Here is a 20,075-nt window from a genome sequence, read left to right as displayed (position 1 = left end):
TGGAGGCACTGTGTTTCTGGGTAGCTCTTGGATATTGTCAGGACAGCCTTTCAGGGGCCTCTCTGGTTGATAAACAATACATGGTCAAGCACAAAGCACAGCAGTCTGTCCTTGAAGCAACAACATATGGTGTCTCTAAAATGCTAAGTCAAGGTTGTTCAGATCAAAATATGTCAGTTATCTCTCAAACTGTACTAAGCAAACTCCTGATCAGAGCTGGCATAAGTGTAGTAAATGTTTGTGCAGTCTGCTTGCAGCCCAGGTGGTAGGAAAACTTTGGAACTATAATAAAGCTTTTGCTGTAAACAACTTGTTATTGCATTAAATGTTTTAATTTTCAGAATAAATATTTTGTCTTAGTATCTCAGATGTTTCAGTGTCAGTACCACTGAACAAAAATAAAAGGTTTTCAAGGTGCCACTGCCCTTTTTCAACTTATTTTATGCACATTTCTGGATTTTCAATAGTCCCTTAAAACATTTTAAAAAATTAGGCTTTTTTCTTAGCACTGTAATCCCATTTAAATGTTCCATGCTTAGGCTTGAAAGTGGTGATGGAAGGCATGCTTTGAGTTTGTGACAATATATGTATGACAAATACAGAGCTATGAAGTTCCGTTTCTGAATCCTCTCTGTGCTGCTGTTTCCTCAATCTGTCACTCTAAGTTTTCAGGAAGGATCAGAGTGTGACAGTAGGAAGTGAAATTGCACATAAGCAATGAGTTTATCTCCATGTGCGCTGACTCGTGCTCTAATGTTTAACCCACCAATTATTGTTGTCTTGCATGAACAAATTATTTTCTAAATCACCTTGTACTTGAGGATGTTTTTCAGGTATTGATTTAGGTCTTCTTAAGTAACTCTTATACTTGATCTTAACTATAGGCAGTGCACCTCCTGTTTCTGTAATGATCAAGGGAAGGTGGGGAGCTAAGCTGAAGATCAGTGGTGATGTGCACCATGTCAAAAACATCTGCTTTTATTAATGGGTGCTTTATGTAGTACACACTGATGTTTTAATTAGCAGGAACCTATCTAATCTGGACTGCAAGTAGCTTTTGGAGTAACAGTACATAAATTCTACGACAGCTGAGATATTTGGCAACTATTATTTGCAGTTAATCACTTATTTTGTTGACTAGGTACTTCCCCAAGCGTGTGTCTGGTATGGAGAATGTGGAGTTGCTTCTGGAGACAAGAGGTACAACTGTGCTTATGATGGGCCACCAATAGCACTACCAGAAGATGGCTATGACTTAATGCAGGTGAGCTTCTCTTGGAGGTTTGCTGCTAAAAAAGCCTCCAACAGTAGAACTCTGTATTGGGTTCTTTTAGACCTGTGCTATGACCTCTCATCCTAACTTTATGAGAAAGTAGACAGATTGTCTCTGATTTCTTAGGTCCAACTGGATTAAGGTAATTTACCTCAGTTTCTTTTCAGAGGTAGAAGTCTCCAAAATGTGTTTAGAGGCTGTCACAGACAATACCTTAAATCTTAAATATAGGGTTTGTTCACTTCATTGCATATTTTCGTCACTGGTTTGACTACTCTTCACTCAAATTGCTTTTTTGAAGACTCCCAAATACATGTTCCACAGTTATGCCCTTCTGATCTCTAAAGGACAAAACTAAACTTTCAGATGATCATTCCTGATAAAGGAAGGTGCTAACTGATACTTGTTCAAATGGAGAAAATTTGGACAAAATTAGCTGTGTCTAGTGTGAGACTGTATTTCCTTACTTGGGCTTCAGCTGCCTAAGTGAAAGAAACCACAGTCAAAATAGAGTTTATATATTTCATGCACAATGTAGCATATTACCAGATTTGCCTTCTTGGCATCTGATAGTCCAAAGCTATAAAGAGTGAAATAACTACAGAGTTAAACAATGGTTAGACTGGTGACAGGAATGACTTCATTAAATATGTGGGTGAGCTAACTTCTGTTGAGTATTGTTTCTGAAGACTTAATGTACAGTTCTTGTATCTTATTATCAGTTATACTTGTGTTAAATGCATTTGTCTCTTCTACAAACTGAACATGAAGCAGCTCTTCCAGGTAATCAGTGGTTTTATGGTTAGTGGCTGACCTTCTGAGACTTTAAAATCTGATACTATCCAGAAGGAGTACTAGAGGATAAGCTGCAGGAATACTTTCAACTTGGATAAACATGCGCTGTCCTCTTACCAATAGGCTCTCAAATGCCATTATCATTCTATATATAGACTCTGGTGACTAAAGATCATCTGAAGGAGCTTTTCAAAAGGAAGTGCTGCCTTGAATGAAAGAAGTGAAAAAAGTGATTCTTCTCTCCAATCTCTAAACAAAAATCTTGTTTGCTGGGCTGCTTTTCTCCTATGCGTCTCCCACAGCAACAGCTACTGTGTTCTGAAATATGCTGACACAGAGCCCATGATTTTAATGAGTTCTGAAGTCTTAAACATGCTTTTTCTTAATTTCCTCTTGATCTGAATGTTGTTTGTTTTTTGGTTTTTTTTTTAAGGAACTCTGTCCAGGTTTATTCTTTGGCAATGTTAGCACTTGCTGTGATGTTCATCAGCTTCAGACTTTGAAAAATAACTTGCAGCTGCCTCTGCAGTTTCTCTCCAGGTATGCTAATGAATGGCAAAGTAACTAATTTTGTAACAGAATAACAAAGCACTTGTCTTCAAGTAGATTGTGTAAAAAGTGTTAATTTCATTTAAATGATTATTGGAGCAAGCTGCTGGAGTGTCTTTCTTATAGCAGCAGACTGTTAATGTTATGAAACAGCTACAAGCCTGGATTGACTTAGCTGGTAGAATAAATTTTCCCTTAGCTTGTCTCAGGCTGCTTTATGTAATGAAACCTTCAGAAGGGGGAGACCAAGTGGTCTTGTTCTAAGACTTGAAGAAGTCTAAGAAGTCTTCCTACTAACAACAGTAAAGTTTTTCTTCAAATTCTAGTGAAATTGTTTGAATCTGCTGAGGCAGGCAATTTTATTAGTGATTTATGGTGTTAAAAATTGTTCATCTAGCATCAACAATTGTCATATTGATGATTAAAATCTTACAGAATTTAAACATTTTGTTCTATTGCTCTGAGCAGAATGTTTATATTTTCAAGGTGTACCTGACTTGACCTACATAGCACCTTTACCTCTTAATCTAATTGCTGTTCATTTGCTTTCCTTCCAGATGTCCATCATGTTTTTACAACTTGATGAACCTCTTCTGTGAATTGACTTGTAGTCCAAATCAGTCTGACTTCTTGAATGTTACAAGCACCATACCTTACTATGATCCCCTTTTAAAAGAGAACAAAAGTAGCATTACAGAGTTGCAGTACTTCATTGGAGATCGATTTGCAAATGGTGAGTAAACAGTTTGTTAATTTACCTTGGTTTTTGTCCAGGTAACAAGACCACTTCTTTTTCAGAAAGCATTTGGAGGGGGGCACATCTTTTTGAGTGTCTTTTTGAAGTTTGAGTCATCACATAGGTAACAGTAGGTCACCTTTAAAACTCATGGAACACTCAACTTCTGCCTGGGCAGGAGACATCACACTGACACTGTTAAATAATAATGTTTTAAAGGTTCAGTTGAGAATGAACATCTATACAAACAGTTAATAGCTAATAACCCTGATGACTTTAACTTCAGAAAAATAAAGTTTTTGCCAAGTATTGAATGTCCAAAGTCTACCCGATACTAAAACAGTCTGGCAAGGATGATAATAAAATTTGTACACATGATGGTTCTCTAAGAGGTACTCAGTCTTTGTCAAAACCAGATGTTTTTAGAGAACAATACATTTGGGTTGATTTTGTAGCAACCTTAAAGCATTAATTCAGTCTTTTTATGTTTTTGCAGTAACCTTTAATAAAATTGAGATACTTGAAAGTCATACACAGCCTACAAATTGAAAGTATCTTAAATGCTTTTCATGGCTTTCCATGAAAATAATATTAGCCAATGTTTCCTGTCAAGCAGAAAACTAGGTTCTAGCATGATGCAGATTTGAGTGACTTTCTTAGAGCAAGGTAGCCTTAACAAACCATTGCAACCTTGAATACTATAAATACAACTGAAAGCATTAGTTCACTATCCTAACATGTTTTTACTTGAAATCTCTAAGTATGTTCCTGGAACTTGGGGAGTTTGTAATATTGGAAATACTTGGAATGCTTACTCAAATTATAATATTGGTTTAATGGATCTTCCCAGCAATGTACAATGCCTGCAAGGATGTGGAGGCTCCATCGAGCAATGTTAAAGCACTGGGGTTGCTGTGTGGAAAGGATGTCAAGGACTGCAATGCAACCAACTGGATTGAGTACATGTTTAGTAAAGACAATGGGCAAACTCCTTTCAGCATAATTCCAATCTTTTCAGGTAAGAAACTGAATAGTCCTTGCCCTTGAAACTCCTGTCAAAACTTAGGTGCGATGGCTAGAGAATTGATTTTCAAGCAGCTGCCCAGCAATAAAAGTCTGCAGTCAGAGGCTTTCAAAGCAATGTGACATTAGTTTACTTTTTATTTTTATTTCTGCTTGGGCTTTTTTCTATACAGCTTGGTACTGTAGAAATCTCTGAAACTCTACGATAGACTGAGCCTAGGTAACTGGCTACTTGTATTCCTTGGGAAATGGGCAGTATCCTCATCCTTGAGGATTGCATTAACAGGAAATTATTACACATTTCACAATCTGAATAGATAAGAGGGATGAAAAGTCATTGCTGGGATGACAGAAGTGTGTGCTTGTTATTTTTACAGACTGAAGTGTTATAGACATGACCAGTCATTTAATTATTAGACAACTGTAAATAGTTGGTACCTGCTGTGGAAAAGGCAGTGGATCCTTCATCTCTAAGACCAAGAAATGCTGCTCTACACAGGGGCTGTGGGGCTTTCATATAAAGGGTTAATTCAGATAACTGGGAAGGTCTGAATTTTTCCTTGTAGTAAACTGGCTCTGCAACTTGTGATTTGTCATAGATGTTCCTGTCCATGGAATGAACCCTATGAATAATGCTACCAAAGGCTGTAATGAGTCCATGGATGATTCAACAGGACCATGCAGTTGTCAGGACTGTTCAATTGTCTGTGGTCCAAAACCTCAGCCCCCTCCATTGCCTCCTCCTTGGCTATTGTTTGGTTTGGATGCTGTGTATGTCATCATCTGGATCTCATACATGGGCTTTCTACTCATATTTTTTGCACTAGTTTTTGGAGTCTGGTGTTACAGGTAAATCATTCCAAACGCTGAGCTCTGCAAGTCACTTGTTTATCCTTCAGAACTTCTTTGCCCTGGTCAGATGCTTATGTCTTGACTACTTCAGCCAGCCAAAAGTCATGTTCTGTAGCAGATACCACATATACTTACAAAAAATGTTCTAACAGCTAAAATAATCTGGTGGAAAGTGATTGCAGAAATTGGTTTAATTGATGCATACGTGTCATAGCAGTCCTAGCTACAGAATCACATACACTATTCTTCAACTTTCATAATTTAGTATGCAGAAGTCTGGGAAAACACATATTCGTAACAAAACAATCATTGCCCTATTTCAAATTAAGTAATGAATACTTTTTCCTAGTCTCCTATTTTGAAAAAAAAACTAAATGAAAGCTGAGCTTTCAGTAATGATAGCATATCACCCTTGATCACATGGCTGGAGCAGCTCTCCTATGAAGACAGACTGAGAGAGTTAGGGTAGCCTGGAGAAGAAAGGGCTCTAGGGGTTCCTTACAGCACCTTCCAGTACCTAAAGGGGGCTACAAGAGAGCTGGAGATGGACTTCTTACAAGGGCATGTAGTGACAGGACAAGGGGAAATTGTCTGAAGCTGAGGGAGAATAGATGTGGGTTAGATCTTAAAAACAAAATCTGTACTGTAAGCATATTTGTATCAGTGGAAGAGGTTGCCCAGAGAGGTTGTGCACTCACTGTTTCTTGGAGCTGTTCAAGGCCAGACTTGATGGATCTCTTAATAAAACTGATCTAGTGAAGGTGTCCCTGTTTATAGCAGGGGAGTTGGAATTAGAGGATTTTTAAGTTTTGCTTCCAGCCTAAGCCACTCTGATTCTATGGTTGTTCAGTTATAATCAGAAAACTGAAATTGCTCCATAGTAAGAACTAAGTCTGCTTGGAAAAAGATAGTGGGTATGACAATTTGATAAGTTCAGCAGCCTTACCTTAGTGGGCATCATGAAATGGTGTGTTTGAGATGCCTGGTTAATATTTCTAATGTAAAAATATCCTGCAAATTATCAACTTAGGATCAATTTAAAGAAATTCTCTGTGTTGTTAATGCTAATGATCTTCTAAATGTGCATAAAAAATCTGTGCTTGATGTAAGTTGAAAAAGTTTCATAAGATAGCTGACATGACTGTTCCAAAAGATCACAAAGCCAGAGACTGTTGTACAAACAGTACAGATGCCTTTTTGGACAAGCAGGCTAACGCAGCTTCTTGCCTTGCAGGAGGCGGCACTTTGTCTCGGAGTACACCCCAATTGACAGCAATGTAGCCTTTTCCGTGAATTCCCACCGTGACAATGGTATGTCTTGGATAACAGTACAAGGTTTATTGCAAACTCTCAAGTGTATCTGTTTCCTATGCATGGGCTCCTCAGTTTTAGCTTTGTTAGGCTAAAAGTCCATTCTGAAAGGGCCTTCAGCCTTTTGACCAGCATCTCTCTTCTTTTAGAGTAGTACTTAGCCCCGTTTTACTGCATGCTGAAAGCCCTGGGTACACCCATCATTGATCTAGCTAAACTCCAAGGAAGTTCTGGAGAGATTTGCTGTAGGAGTATAGGGAGGACAACAAGATGCTAAAATCAGTTTGATCATGTTTTGACTCATCCATATATCCATTTAAAGCATGCCAGGAAAGAACTGTACTGTTACTTGTGTACCAGCTGAGGTAGCTTGTTTTATTGCTTATATATATTTTAGCTTTATTTGCTACACCTCCTGCTGCCAAATACAACCTTACATTACAAGGGGCAACATAGGTATGACCTGTTTTCTGCCCCTTGGCCTCAGTCAGGGATTGGTCCCAGGATCTGACTGTCAGTGGAGACATAGCTTCTGGAGCTTCCTACAAACAGAATAAAATTTCATCTTTCTTGGAGTGAACTCCAAGAAAATGCTACTTAACTGACTTCTTAAATATTTACTGTTTTCTTGCTCTTGCAGGAAACATTACCTGTGGTGAAAGGCTTGGTGAAAGGTTTGAGAATGGCCTAAGGATGACATTCACATCATGGGGGGCTTTCTGTGTCAGAAATCCACGTCCTGTTATCCTCTTCTCTGTGGTCTTCATTGCAATGTGCTGTTCAGGCTTTGTATATATTAAAGCAACTACAAATCCTGTAGATCTCTGGTCAGCACCAAGCAGCCAAGCCCGCAAGGAGAAGGAATACTTTGACACACACTTTGGACCTTTCTTCCGTACTGAGCAAGTTATTATTCAAGCACCAAAGAGCCACCCAGACACCTACTCGCCTTACCCATCAGGAGAAGATGTACCTTTTGGGCCTCCCCTTACCAAAGATATTCTCCATCAGGTAATTGGGACTTTCCAAGAGCAAAGACCTAAGCATACGTAACAGGTATAACCACATGGAATTGGCTTCCATGTGCAATGTTATGTATCCATCAAAACAGTCACTGGATATTCATATTAAAAATCATAGCCTTACTATAAAAGCTTTTTGCTGAAAACCTTTCTGTTAGAGAGACACTCGCAAGCTAAGTGTCCGTTCATAATATGAACACAGAAATAATGTTTTTGTAATGTGCTTCTATCGACATGTGCCTCTGTCTCTGGAAACTTGCAAGAATCTAGTGTGCACTTAAATCCTGTCTTGCAAGGGAAGTACTTTCTTGTGCTGCTCTTAAACTACAGTTTGTTTTTTTTAAAGGTACTGGATTTGCAGGATGCTATTGTCAACATAACTGCTTCTTATGACAATGAGACTGTAATGCTGAAGGACATTTGCCTGGCTCCTCTTGCTCCCTACAACAACAACTGCACTATCCTGAGTGTACTGAACTACTTTCAGAACAGCCATTCTGTTCTGGATCACACTGTTGGGGATGAGTTCTTTGTCTATGCTGATTACCACACTCACTTCTTATACTGTGTTCGGTGAGCAGTACAGTTGCTTGTTTTATAATCAAGTTGCTAGTTCAGCTTGGTTTGGTGTGGGTGCTGCCTCTGATTTACCTTAAGCATGTTCTCAATGTTTCTGAAGAGTTCTGTACAGAAGACCAGTTTCTAAGCTTTCTCTTTAGTTTATAGTTCAGTTGGTTAGAAGGTACTCCTTGTCTTAAAGGCTGTAAGACAGATGTCTTTAAAACTATTTAAATTCAAAGCAAATGTAGCACAAGGACAGTGTACCACTAGCAGTCTTGTCTTGCTTGTCTTGATTTTCAGTTTTTTACACAACAGCTTTTTACTCTTCTGTGCTGTGCCGCAGCTGTCAAGTAGAAGCTGACAATTATTGCTGGTGATCTCTTTAGGGCTCCAGCATCACTGAATGACACAAGCTTGCTTCACGATCCCTGCTTAGGAACATTTGGTGGACCTGTATTTCCGTGGCTGGTGTTGGGAGGATATGATGGTGAGTGGCAGAACAGTATTGCAGTATAAGTCTGAGAGTACATACTTGCGTGCTGTTCTTGGTGCTAACACAGCTGTTTAAATGCAGTCCAGAAAAACTGGAATTTTGTTAAACTTTCAGTAAGTAAGGGTGTTTTAAGTTAAGTTTTCAGTAGATCAATGCTGGGATTGGAGTCAGACTACTCTGGAAGTGCAAAATGCAAGTAGTTTGTAATTAGAACATATCAACAGGACAAATGTTTGGTCTGCTTTGGGCCTGGTAAAATATAAAGACATGAAGTAGCTCAGGTTGACATGCTGGGACATATGTGTATTTTGTTTTGAATTAGAATATTTTGTCACTGATCTGACAAAGCAGTTAAGAATGGATTAAAATGTTCACAAAGGAAATTCTTTCATAATTACTCTTAAACCAGGATTTTGTTCAAGCAATCTAATTAAACTTCTGTTTAATATATCTGAAATAGTGTTTAAAGGCAATTTGTTCTTTATTAAACTGTAGGGGATTTGTATTTGCTTTGAGTAAAATCTAAGTATGCAAGAGGTACAATGTTTAGGAAGTCACATTTCTCATTAGATGGAAAATCACAAGCAGTGGTTATATAGTAGCTTTTTGTCTAACTGTGCAACCATGTAACATTGTGGTGTCATGAGCATGTTAATGAATAATTAGTCTGGAATACAATTTGTAGTGCTTATCAGCCTTCCATTCTTATTTCGGTATTCCAGTGTGTTTGAGAACTCGGTGTTCAGTGGAGTTGTAGGGTTGGAATTGCTTTGGGCGATGCTAATTTTAAACTTATTTGTATCTATTATACTAGAATGTAAGTTTCATTGTTTTAATGCCGAACTTTTTGTTTCTTCTACAGATGATAACTATAATAATGCTACAGCTCTTGTTATTACTTTTCCTGTCAACAACTACTACAATGATTCAAAAAAGCTGATGAAAGCCTTAGCATGGGAAAAAGAGTAAGTTGGCTTCCTGTGTTCTGAAATGCATGCATGACTTTAAGCACCTTTAAATGCTGATCAACAAAAACACCTGTGCTATGCTGATGGTTTTTCAGTATAACTACAGGGATGTTTTGAGAGGCAGCAAAACTGGTTAAAAACAGACTGTGCTGGTCATAAGACCTTCACTTTGCCTGGCACACTTAATTTGCTTTGAGGCATAGGTTCTAGTCCATTTAGTGACCATCTAGCCCAGTAGTACTTGCCAATAAGTAACTTCAGAAAGGATTTATTTTATTGTGGCTAGAATTACACTGGTAGGCTCTTTAATTTACAGGACCATTAACCATGGGTGGAAAGGTCGAGCCTGATGCTGTAGTTTTTTACCTTTAATTTTTAAAAATGTTATCCAGATTAACATATAAAGCTTTCATCCCTTTTACCACATTGAAGAGCTAGTTTATACAAGCCAGCTGCTCTAGCTGTCAGTTCAGAGAAAAACTACTGTACTAGGAAGTTTGTGACAAAATAAAAGTATGACAAACATACAAGCTGCTTGTATTCCTAGGGCTAGCTTTGAGGAAAATTTCCTGCTTGTATTCCTAGGGCTAGCTTTGAGGAAAATTGTGTTTAGAGTTTTAAATGGCTCATACAAAGTAGCTATTGGTCCTCAAATGCTAGTTAGACCATAGAAAGTATTTCAATGTAGTGTATTTCTAGTTCTTAAAGCAGAGTTCCAGGTATGTGTCACCAGCACCTCTCTTTTAAAATGGAGAAAGGTCCTCTCAAATTAATGTCTGGCCCCAGGGTACTCTTGTACCACACAAATGATGTAAATTTGCCAGCGACTTTCAAGTATTTCTAGTAGAAGATGTTTAATCCTTTTAAAGTGTGATTGACCTCTTGGTGTTGTTTTTTAGATTTATTAACTTTCTGATGAACTACAATAATTCAAACTTAACAATATCATTTTCTGCTGAACGGAGTATTGAAGATGAGATCAACCGCGAAAGCAACAGCGATATTAGCGTTGTGTTGATAAGCTATATTGTGATGTTCGTGTACATCTCGATAGCTTTGGGACATATCCAGAGCTGTAGAAGACTGCTGGTATGTGTATAGTTTTCATTGCTATAAGTACTGAAGCTAGAGCTTGCTGATAGCTGTAAGTGACTTAACTATTTTTGCAGAATGCTGATGTTCAATTTTTTATTAGGGCATTGAGTCCTCCTTGGGCAGTGGTTAGGGGGAGCATTGTTCTTGTAATAGACAATTTGTGTTTCAGTCTTAGCTAAGATCTTTCACCTGATATTCAGTTAACATCAGCTTTAAGACTTGCAGCTTCATGGTTGATTTTTTTTTTTTTTTTTTAATATCTGGATCTTCAAAAAAACCCTGAAAAGTTTTCTATCTAGACTAAATGTTAGAATTTGGCTTTTGCCTTTGCAATAATTATTCGGTGGGATGGACACTTGTTTGGCTGATGTTTAGTACATCTTTTTTAGGTGGATTCGAAGATCACTCTGGGCATTGCAGGCATCCTGATTGTACTGAGCTCAGTAGCATGTTCTATAGGCATTTTCAGCTACTTTGGAATCCCACTGACACTGATTGTGATAGAAGTAATTCCTTTCTTGGTGCTGGCTATTGGAGTGGACAATATCTTCATTATGGTTCAGACACTTCAGGTATTTATTCTTTCATACAGACTCTTCTAAAAGTGCCTGTCATTTTTGAGGGCTGTAAACTTGGAGCAGGAAGTCTCCAGTGCTCAGCTCAATTGAGCAGCTCTGGACTATTACAAGTGGAAAAGAGCGGTGTACATTCTGTCTTCACAAAAAAAAAAAAACAATTTATGTCTCTGCATTTTTCTTACTGCTGCTTGATATCAAAATAGTTGTAGAATTCAACTGGTATTTTGATCACTTGTAACTTAAGCATATTGTAAGCAGTAGTTATGAACTAAATTACATGCTTAAGGCTAGGAACTTCTGACACTAAGTCTTAGTGGGTAATAAGCTTGTTAATTTGACAGGTTCAGTAACCCACTGGAACTCGTACCACCTCTGTCAAATGTGTAGTTTTATCTGAAGTACTGAACTTGGTACTATGTTTTAAATTTCAAGCAAGACAAGAAGTAATGTTCAGGCTGCTCTTGTTTTAGAGTCTCAGCTGTTTTTTATCTAACTCTTGTTAATGCAGTTAAAGCAACAAAAGATACTTAGGATATTTTAAAGTTTTGGGTTTTTTAAAGCCATATGAAATATCTTTATAAATTGCATGATTCCTAATAATAATAAATTATTGACTTAAAACAGAGAGATGAACGCCTTCAGGGTGAAACTCTGGATAAACAGATTGGCAGAGTTTTGGGAGATGTGGCACCCAGTATGTTTCTCTCATCCTTTTCAGAGACTGTGGCATTCTTTCTTGGTAAGACTCCTTTAATATTTGAAGATAAGGGCCTTATGATAACTGCATGTTGCAAGAATAAATGCAGTATAGTATAAAATATAAAAGCAAAGTAAGAATTTGTAGAGGCTGCTTAGCTTAGTTGTTCATTCTTACTATCAAGTTAAACTTCTGCTGGGGATAGGCACTGGAGTACTTTAAGAGTCTGGAACAGTTAAAAAGATACAGTTCTGAATCTGTCAAGCTTTTCAGCCTGAAAGACTGGAGGTGTTTATGGATTTGCAGTGACCGACAGGTCTAAATTTGACCTTAGTAATAGATCAAATACCAGGGTATATGAACGCCTATATTGCACTTATTCATCTTGCTGAAATGCCCCTTGGTTAGAAAAATAACTCTATGACAAATTTATGTTTGAGGCTCACTTTATAATGTTTTAGATGCAAATCTTTTGTTGCCCTACAAGTGTAATTTGGCCTTCTTTCATAACAGCTTTGTTTACCTGCAGAGTAATTTGTCATTGGATCAACTTGCATTGGAGTGGCTTAATATTGAAGCAAGATGTTGCTTGACAGCACTCTTTAACTGCCCTGTTACACAGTATGCACCTAAATTTGGAACTGAGTAATGGCTTAGAACTAGTCACTCCTTTGCACAGCCTCAGTGTTGTTAAATAGGTCAAAGACAGCAGCTGTAGCCAGGCTTGTATGGACTGTTTCCTTTGCTCTGGAAAGAAAGGCTCTTTGTCCTGCTATAAGGCTACCACTTAAACTGGATGTTTGTCTAGAAAATGCTCGTACATTTCTAGGGAGAAGGGAGCTCTCTTAACAAACTGGGTCACTTCCTCCAGGGACACTGTCTACGATGCCAGCGGTTCGCACGTTCTCCCTGTTTGCTGGAATGGCTGTGCTCATAGACTTTATTCTTCAAGTCACTTGCTTCGTGAGTCTCCTGGGCTTGGATATTAAGCGTCAAGAGGTGAGTATAAGTGCACCTGTAACTGCAATGTAATGGGGATGATGACATCTGCAGAACTGCTCTAACTCTGGCATTTAATCCCTTTTCAGAGTAATAGACTGGATGTTCTGTGTTGCATCAAAAGCAGTGAAGAAATTAGTGGAGTCCAGCGTTCTGAGAACATGTTATTTCTGTTCTTCAAAAATCTGTTTTCTCCATATCTGCTTAAGGACTGGATGAGACCAATAGTAGTATGTATAATCTATTTCAAATAAGCAGTCATCTAAACTTGAGCAAAAGAGCAGTGAGCCTGAAGGCTTAAATAGGGAAGAAAAACCTTTAATACAGTGAAAAAAATGAAGCTTCTAGTATTTTTGTTCTCAGCATAAGAATAGAAATAAGCTTTTCTAGCTGCAAAAGTATTTCAGTAAATAGAGGCTTGATTGTGGATTGTCTAAAGCCTAGATTTAAGAGTTACATTGCAGTCAATCAAATTACTTTAGCCTATGTAAAAAAACCAGAATGTGTTGGCTTCTACACTGCATTAATTCAGAGTGTTATTGATGAATCTGTGATTCAGTTTAAAGTTACCATGCTTATTTACAGAAGTTGTTTGTAATCTTCACTGCTGATTTCTAAGAATAAATTTCCTTACATTTCCAAAGGGACCTCTGAGTAGCTATGTTGTACTACCACTGTTGTATTAAGCCTGGATAACATATTTAAGCTAGAGCCTCTTTGCATGGTTACTATTAGCTTAACAAATGACTCCTATTGCCTGTTGCTTCTGTGCAGTTCTCACTTACATGGATTTGTTGTGGGTTTTTTGTTTTGTTTTCTTTTTTGCAGATAGCAGTGTTTGTGGGTATCCTGTCATTCAGTGCAGCAGTTATACACAATGTAGAGATTGGACTGGATCAGTCTCTTTCAATGCCAGATGTAAGTCATATGATCATGTCACTGTTCAGCAGTTTGTGACTGAATTGAAACCTTGATACTTTGTTGTGCTACCTCAACATTCCATAATAGTAACTCAAAACTTTCCCTTGAAGGACTCCTATGTAATAGATTACTTCAGCAACATCAGCGAGTACCTGCATGCGGGTCCGCCTGTCTACTTTGTCCTAGAAGAAGGACACAACTACACCTCTTTGGAAGGGCAGAACATGGTGTGTGGTGGAACAGGATGTAATAATGATTCACTTGTCCAGCAAGTCTTCAATGCTGCAGAAATTGGCAGCTAGTAAGTCTTTCATGCTTGTGTCTGTATAGTTGCATGGAAAAGATGTAGCTGAGCAGTGTGTCCTCCTGATTTACTCGGACTCAGCTGTTGGTCATAAACTGACATTCTATTTTATTTGCTTTATATTGTGGGCTTGGGAGGGAAGGGAGTTGGAGGCAGCTGTGACAGACAGTCTTCTAGAATGCAGATAAAACCTGTCTGGACTGATGAAATACATTGATGTACTTGGGTTTGGAAAAGGGGCTTGATCATTCAAGGAATCTTGGAATGGTAGTGAGGAAAACTTGTGCAAACCTCTCAGCAGGGTTGTGATTTTCTGGAAAATGGCTGTATGTTCAGCTTCTAGGCTAGCTTAGGGAGGCTAAGCAGGAATTTTATCTGCAGCTAACAGCTTAAGGAAGTCTTTTTCCCAATTCCTTCTAATGTAGTTAATTTCAGCCAAACTGAAGGAGGCTTGCTTAAAAGCTGAGACAACAGGGTGTGGAATAGTATGGGGAACAGAGTGGGCAGGAAATCTGAGCTTGGCAGTAGAACAGGATGCAGTGAAAAGGCTCCTGGTGTTTTCTAGCTGCTGTGTCCTGAGCTACCTGAGCATTATGGCTCTTGGATGGGGTACTGGAGCATTGGATTATATGAAGAGCTGAGTAGATTTGACAAGAATGAGTTGACATGACATAAGTTGCCACTGGAGAGATCAAGTGATATGGTTTGGAATGAAACATAAAATTACTGATGGTGGATATGTTGTTATTTTTATTAGCACAAGGATAGGCTATGCCCCATCATCCTGGATTGATGACTACTTTGACTGGGTGAAGCCACAGTCATCCTGTTGCAGAGTCTACAATGCCACTGGACAGTTTTGCAATGCTTCAGGTATTGGCATCCATCTTGTTGCTACTGAATTAGTTTGGTTTATAAGTTTCACAGCCAAAATATTTTCTCATTATATGAGCCAAGTGAATACCTTTTCTTACTGTTAAGTAGGAACCTCTTGAGTTGTCCTCTTAATTTATTTGAACTGCTGTTTGAATGAGCTTAAATATTCCACTGGAATGCTGCAGACTGAAAACAGCCTACCTAAACAGCCAATGTAACTTGCTGTAAAAATTCTGATCCTTCTCTTGGCTTTCTTAGAGTACACAAACTTGGTGCTCTGCTTTTGTTCAGGTCCTTCAGCTGAGTGTAATTCTCATCAGATCTAATGGAGATAAATGCACAAGTAAGAGTTCTCTGACAGCCCTTGCCTTAGTAGCAATAAATCAAGTTAAGGACTACAAATCTTATGTGGAATTTTAGGATGGATCAGTTCATCAGTAAAAATGCTTTTTATGGAATTGCATCCCATAGTAATGCAATTTGGAAGTTACTAGTGTTAGGAAAAAGGAATACTTGACAGCATAGATGACCTTCTTCCTTTATTTCTTCAGTCAGTGATCCATCCTGCACTCGTTGTCGACCACTGACTCAAGAAGGCAAGCAGAGACCACAGGGTGAAGACTTCATGACCTTTTTGCCAATGTTCCTATCGGACAACCCTAATCCTAAATGTGGCAAAGGGTAAGAGCCTTATTCTATAGACCCTGCTTAGACCAACGTGTCAAAGAAATTTGCTCTGGGTTTTGTCTGGAGGTTAGATATCTAATGTCATCCTAAAAGCCATGCAAACATTGACATCTCACCAGTTCTGAACTAGTTTCTGAAAAAAAAATCGAAATGCATCATCAACTAAATGGAGCAGCAGCTTTCCCCTGTACAAAGAGAGACAATATATGTGGTCAGTCTGTTCTAGAATATCCTGCACAATCTTGAAATGTATTATGCTCTGAATCTTTTACAGTTTTAGAAACTGCTAGAAACAGCTACCAGCTCTTAGCCCTCTAAAGGGCACCTACAAGAGAGCTAGAGAGAGACTTCTTACAAAGGGGTGTAGTGATAAACAAGGAGGCTTGGTTTTAAAATGAGAGAGGGTAGGTTTAGATTAGATGTTAGGAAGAAATTCTTTACTCTGAGAGTGATGAGGCATTGGAACAGATTTCCCAGAAAGCTGTGCCCCATCCCTGGAAGTGTTCAAGGCTAGGTGGGATGGGATGTGAGCAGCCATAGTCTAGTGGAAGGTGTTCCTGCTAATGGCAGAGACGGAACTAGATAGATGATCTTTTGCTTCCCTTCCTTCTGTGATTTCATAAAATTATTGTTATAAAAGCTAATGAATTGGAATAGTGCTGACATCTGATATGTACCTGTTTTTATAGAGGACATGCTGCATATAATTCTGCTGTCAACTTTATAAACAACAAAACTGAGGTTGGAGCCACTTATTTCATGACTTACCATACTGTACTGAAAACATCATCTGATTTTATTGATGCTATGAGGAAAGCTCGGATTATAGCAGACAATATTACTGAAACCATGGGCATCAAAGAGAAGAACTACCGGGTGTTTCCTTACAGGTATGGTTAGATCTTTCTTGCTTTGGTGACAAATACTTGAGCAATGCAGAAGAGGTGCTGGTTAATAAGATATTAGAAACCTGAGTTTTGTCTGACAGAAGGTAATGCAGAGACTTCCTAGTAAAAGTAGGAAGATATAATTTGTATCCATAGCACTGGCCTTTTTCTACTGTGATTGATAACGAATTCAAATCCTTCACTACAAAGGTAGATCTGACTCTATTTTTGGGTATTTCCTCACTTTCATAGTAGGGTTTAATAGTTCAAATGTAAGCAGATATGTTGACATGGATAGTTGTAAGCTGTGATGTGAATGTATGGACTTCAAATAAGTTATTTAAATATAAAGCAAATGCAGTAGCAATGTCAAGTATAGGAGTACCACACTAAAATTGAGTTGGTATCTGTACACCTGAAATACTGATCTCTGCATCAAAGAATCCTGCCTGTACTTATGGTCCATCTGCAGTAACTCCTGCAGATATTACAGTGGATCTGAGCACCTGCCTTCTGGTGTCTACTGTAGCTACTTATATTGAAATTCGAGAGTTACACTGACTTTGAGACCATGATCTTTATTTGAAGTGTTAGTGAGGAGTTAATTCCTACAGAATGTTACATGACATTCTACTGATATGAGGAAGCCAGTTTCTGTTGGTGACTTCTGCTCTGGGGAGCTACTTTATCCTTAGCACAGAAGCTAATCTAATATTAGCATATAAAAGGGAAGATGGCTAATGACAACATCTCTTTTTTCTACAGTGTGTTTTATGTCTTCTATGAACAATACTTGACAATTGTGCACGATGCTATCTTTAACCTCTGCATCTCTTTGGGATCAATATTTCTGGTGACAACTGTGCTTCTTGGTTTTGAAGTATGGGCTGCTGTTGTGGTTTCAATAACTATTGCTATGATAATTGTCAACATGTTTGGAGTGATGTGGCTCTGGGGCATCAGCTTGAATGCAGTTTCATTAGTAAATCTTGTCATGGTAAGTCAATACGACTGCTCTTTGCTTCTGTTTCCAAGTTTTGAACAGTTCTGTGTGCTATATATATACCTGTGACACTGAGCAGTATTCTGTTACTTAACTTTGATAGGCCTTTGAACAGGAGTGGAACTATCTTAATACATCTAGAAGAAGAGAAAATAAGTTTATTCTGACAACTAGTCCTAGTACTAATAAGATACAGCAATTGAACTGAAGCTATACTGCATGAGGTGGAGGTCATTCTTGTATTGCAGCAATAGCTGCATTGCTGCTGTCTAGGCTAGGTGCTGCTCCACATCAGCACAGGTGGCTTGTGCTGAAGGGGAGGATGCATAGGTTTGTCTTACAGCTTCTGCTGTATTTATGTTCTACAGAGTAGGTCTGGGATACATACTGCCAGCAGCAGTATTGTTCACTTTCATAAGTAGATGAAATCATCTGGGCAGAGAGCCTTGGTAAAGCACTCCAGAACTAACTCCAGCAAGCAGCTATTGGTTGCTCTGGCTTACCATCTTCTCTAGAGGTTTATGGCAGGTCTGAGAGTTAGTGTAAACTGTTGACCCATGTTACAATTGGATGTATGTTCAAGGAAGTCTATCTACTAGACAAGGCTAAGATTAGCCAAGTGTTCAGTTAGTGTTGAAATGACTGGGCAGCTGAATTGTCATGGTATCAAATCAGGATGTATATTCAGTGTTATTCTAAAGCAACGTTATTGCAGCTAATAGTTGTAGACTGAGTCTAATGTTCAATGTTCACTACATGCACTGCATCAAAGCCAACTTGCTTCAAGCTCAGGAAGCTTGACCTCTGAAACAATCTCATGTTCCACTTCCTGTTTGATTGTCTCTTAGTAATAACTGGTGGTAAAACACCACATGGTGTTTCACCTGTATGGTAAACACCTGCAACAGCCTCTGGGAAGCAACACTAAGTTTGTAACTTCCCATGGTGCTTTAACTCTGGGGATGGATGACAGCTGCTAGGAATCTTTCTAGCCCATCCAGAATTCTGAGTAGCATTCTGACCTTGCCATCAAAGTGCTCGTCTAACTGAAGTTTACACATTTCCTTTCACTCTCCAGAGCTGTGGTATTGCTGTGGAATTCTGCAGTCATGTGACAAGAGCATTCACCATCAGTACCAAGGGCAGTAGAGTGGAGCGTGCGGAAGAAGCTCTGTCTCACATGGGCAGCTCAGTGAGTATCTGCTGAGTGGGAAGGGGAAAACAAGTAGACAAGTAACAGCTTTACTGTTTTAAGAAATGTTATAGGTGACAGTCTTAAGTCATAAAGATGGCCTTGCTTTTTTTTTTTTTTTTTTGAATGCTTAAAGCTCTTAAGGTCAACATAGGCTCCTACTAGTAAGAGGGGTGATGAAGACTCATTTTTAATCTGATGTTATTGCTACCTAATAGTAGAAGAGAGCTAAATGCTTTAGCTGAACTAGTAGTTTGGATAAACCTCAAATTGTCCCATTAAAAGTCAAGTACTTCCAGATAGTCAAGCTGACTAGGAAAGGTGGTTGTGAATATGGGATGCAGTTGGAGCTTGTAGAGAACAAGCAAGACTCAGTTTTTAGGCAGTACTGTCATGTCACTTGTCTTAGACTAAGTGACATGGGGTTGTAATGGACAGTTCTTGTGATGTGTGTACCACACCCAGGTACAGAACTTAACTGGAATGCAAGTTAAATTAAGTAATGGTTTTCACTTATACCTACCTGAAGCAAAAATTAATTAGGTGGCTGCACAGATCAGAGTGGATTTTTAATCATACTGAGGCTGTCCTGTGGGACCAAAAAGATGAATTCTTCTCCTGAGTGCATCTTGATTTGGTTCTAGACTGGCAGGGCAGGAGGTATACTGCATATAGGAGCCTTAGATTACACAGAAATGTTACCAAATGCTAAATACTTGAAGGAAATGGATTACCTAAACTCCTACTTATCATTTAAATACTGTTGTTATTGCCAGGTTTTCAGTGGTATCACATTGACCAAGTTTGGAGGGATTGTAGTATTGGCTTTTTCCAAATCTCAAATCTTCAAGATATTCTACTTCAGGATGTATCTAGCTATGGTTCTGCTGGGAGCAACACATGGACTGATATTTCTTCCAGTTCTGCTTAGTTACATAGGTAAGATGTGACAGTCTGCTCTGTACCACACTTCAAACAAAAATAGCTGTCCGGACTTTCCATGACATGGAAAGGTTTGCAGAGATGAAAAGCAGCATTTGGATGTGCCTCTGTCATCCAAGTGGCATGTCCTTTGGAAAACAGAGGCTGACTGGTGGCACTGCAGGCTTACTGTTGGCTTGCTGAACTGAAGCAAGCAGTGCCTGGCCGACGTGGTTGCACTTTGCTGTACTTTGTGAAGGTGCCTGCTGTCCCAGAGAGCAGCATGATTAGCATGTTTCAACCTGGGGACAGGATGGTGGGTGGAAGCAACA

General features: G+C 38.8%; 1 protein-coding gene across 1 annotated transcript in view; it reads left to right on the top strand.

Annotated features, from left to right (window-relative positions):
* The window catches only part of NPC1 (NPC intracellular cholesterol transporter 1), a 44,742-nt gene that overhangs the window by 5,747 nt on the left and 18,920 nt on the right, over window positions 1–20,075 (top strand). Inside the window, exons 2-24 of the mRNA XM_021551572.4 lie at window positions 1,142–1,264; window positions 2,502–2,608; window positions 3,175–3,350; window positions 4,204–4,371; window positions 4,976–5,225; window positions 6,463–6,539; window positions 7,180–7,550; window positions 7,908–8,134; window positions 8,509–8,609; window positions 9,478–9,580; window positions 10,483–10,672; window positions 11,068–11,250; window positions 11,881–11,995; window positions 12,825–12,952; window positions 13,042–13,182; window positions 13,781–13,870; window positions 13,984–14,174; window positions 14,935–15,050; window positions 15,605–15,734; window positions 16,430–16,630; window positions 17,393–17,624; window positions 18,709–18,822; window positions 19,599–19,761. Of these exons, the coding sequence (XP_021407247.3) occupies window positions 1,142–1,264; window positions 2,502–2,608; window positions 3,175–3,350; window positions 4,204–4,371; window positions 4,976–5,225; window positions 6,463–6,539; window positions 7,180–7,550; window positions 7,908–8,134; window positions 8,509–8,609; window positions 9,478–9,580; window positions 10,483–10,672; window positions 11,068–11,250; window positions 11,881–11,995; window positions 12,825–12,952; window positions 13,042–13,182; window positions 13,781–13,870; window positions 13,984–14,174; window positions 14,935–15,050; window positions 15,605–15,734; window positions 16,430–16,630; window positions 17,393–17,624; window positions 18,709–18,822; window positions 19,599–19,761 (3,697 nt within the window). The remainder of the gene's footprint in view (window positions 1–1,141; window positions 1,265–2,501; window positions 2,609–3,174; window positions 3,351–4,203; window positions 4,372–4,975; window positions 5,226–6,462; window positions 6,540–7,179; window positions 7,551–7,907; window positions 8,135–8,508; window positions 8,610–9,477; window positions 9,581–10,482; window positions 10,673–11,067; window positions 11,251–11,880; window positions 11,996–12,824; window positions 12,953–13,041; window positions 13,183–13,780; window positions 13,871–13,983; window positions 14,175–14,934; window positions 15,051–15,604; window positions 15,735–16,429; window positions 16,631–17,392; window positions 17,625–18,708; window positions 18,823–19,598; window positions 19,762–20,075) is intronic.

This window comes from Lonchura striata, chromosome 2 (genome assembly GCF_050655825.1).
Source record: "Lonchura striata isolate lonStrDom1 chromosome 2, ASM5065582v1, whole genome shotgun sequence".
Lineage (NCBI taxonomy): Eukaryota > Metazoa > Chordata > Aves > Passeriformes > Estrildidae > Lonchura > Lonchura striata.
The sequence above is the reverse complement of the archived record's forward strand: the minus strand, read 5'-3'. Positions and strand labels throughout refer to the sequence as shown.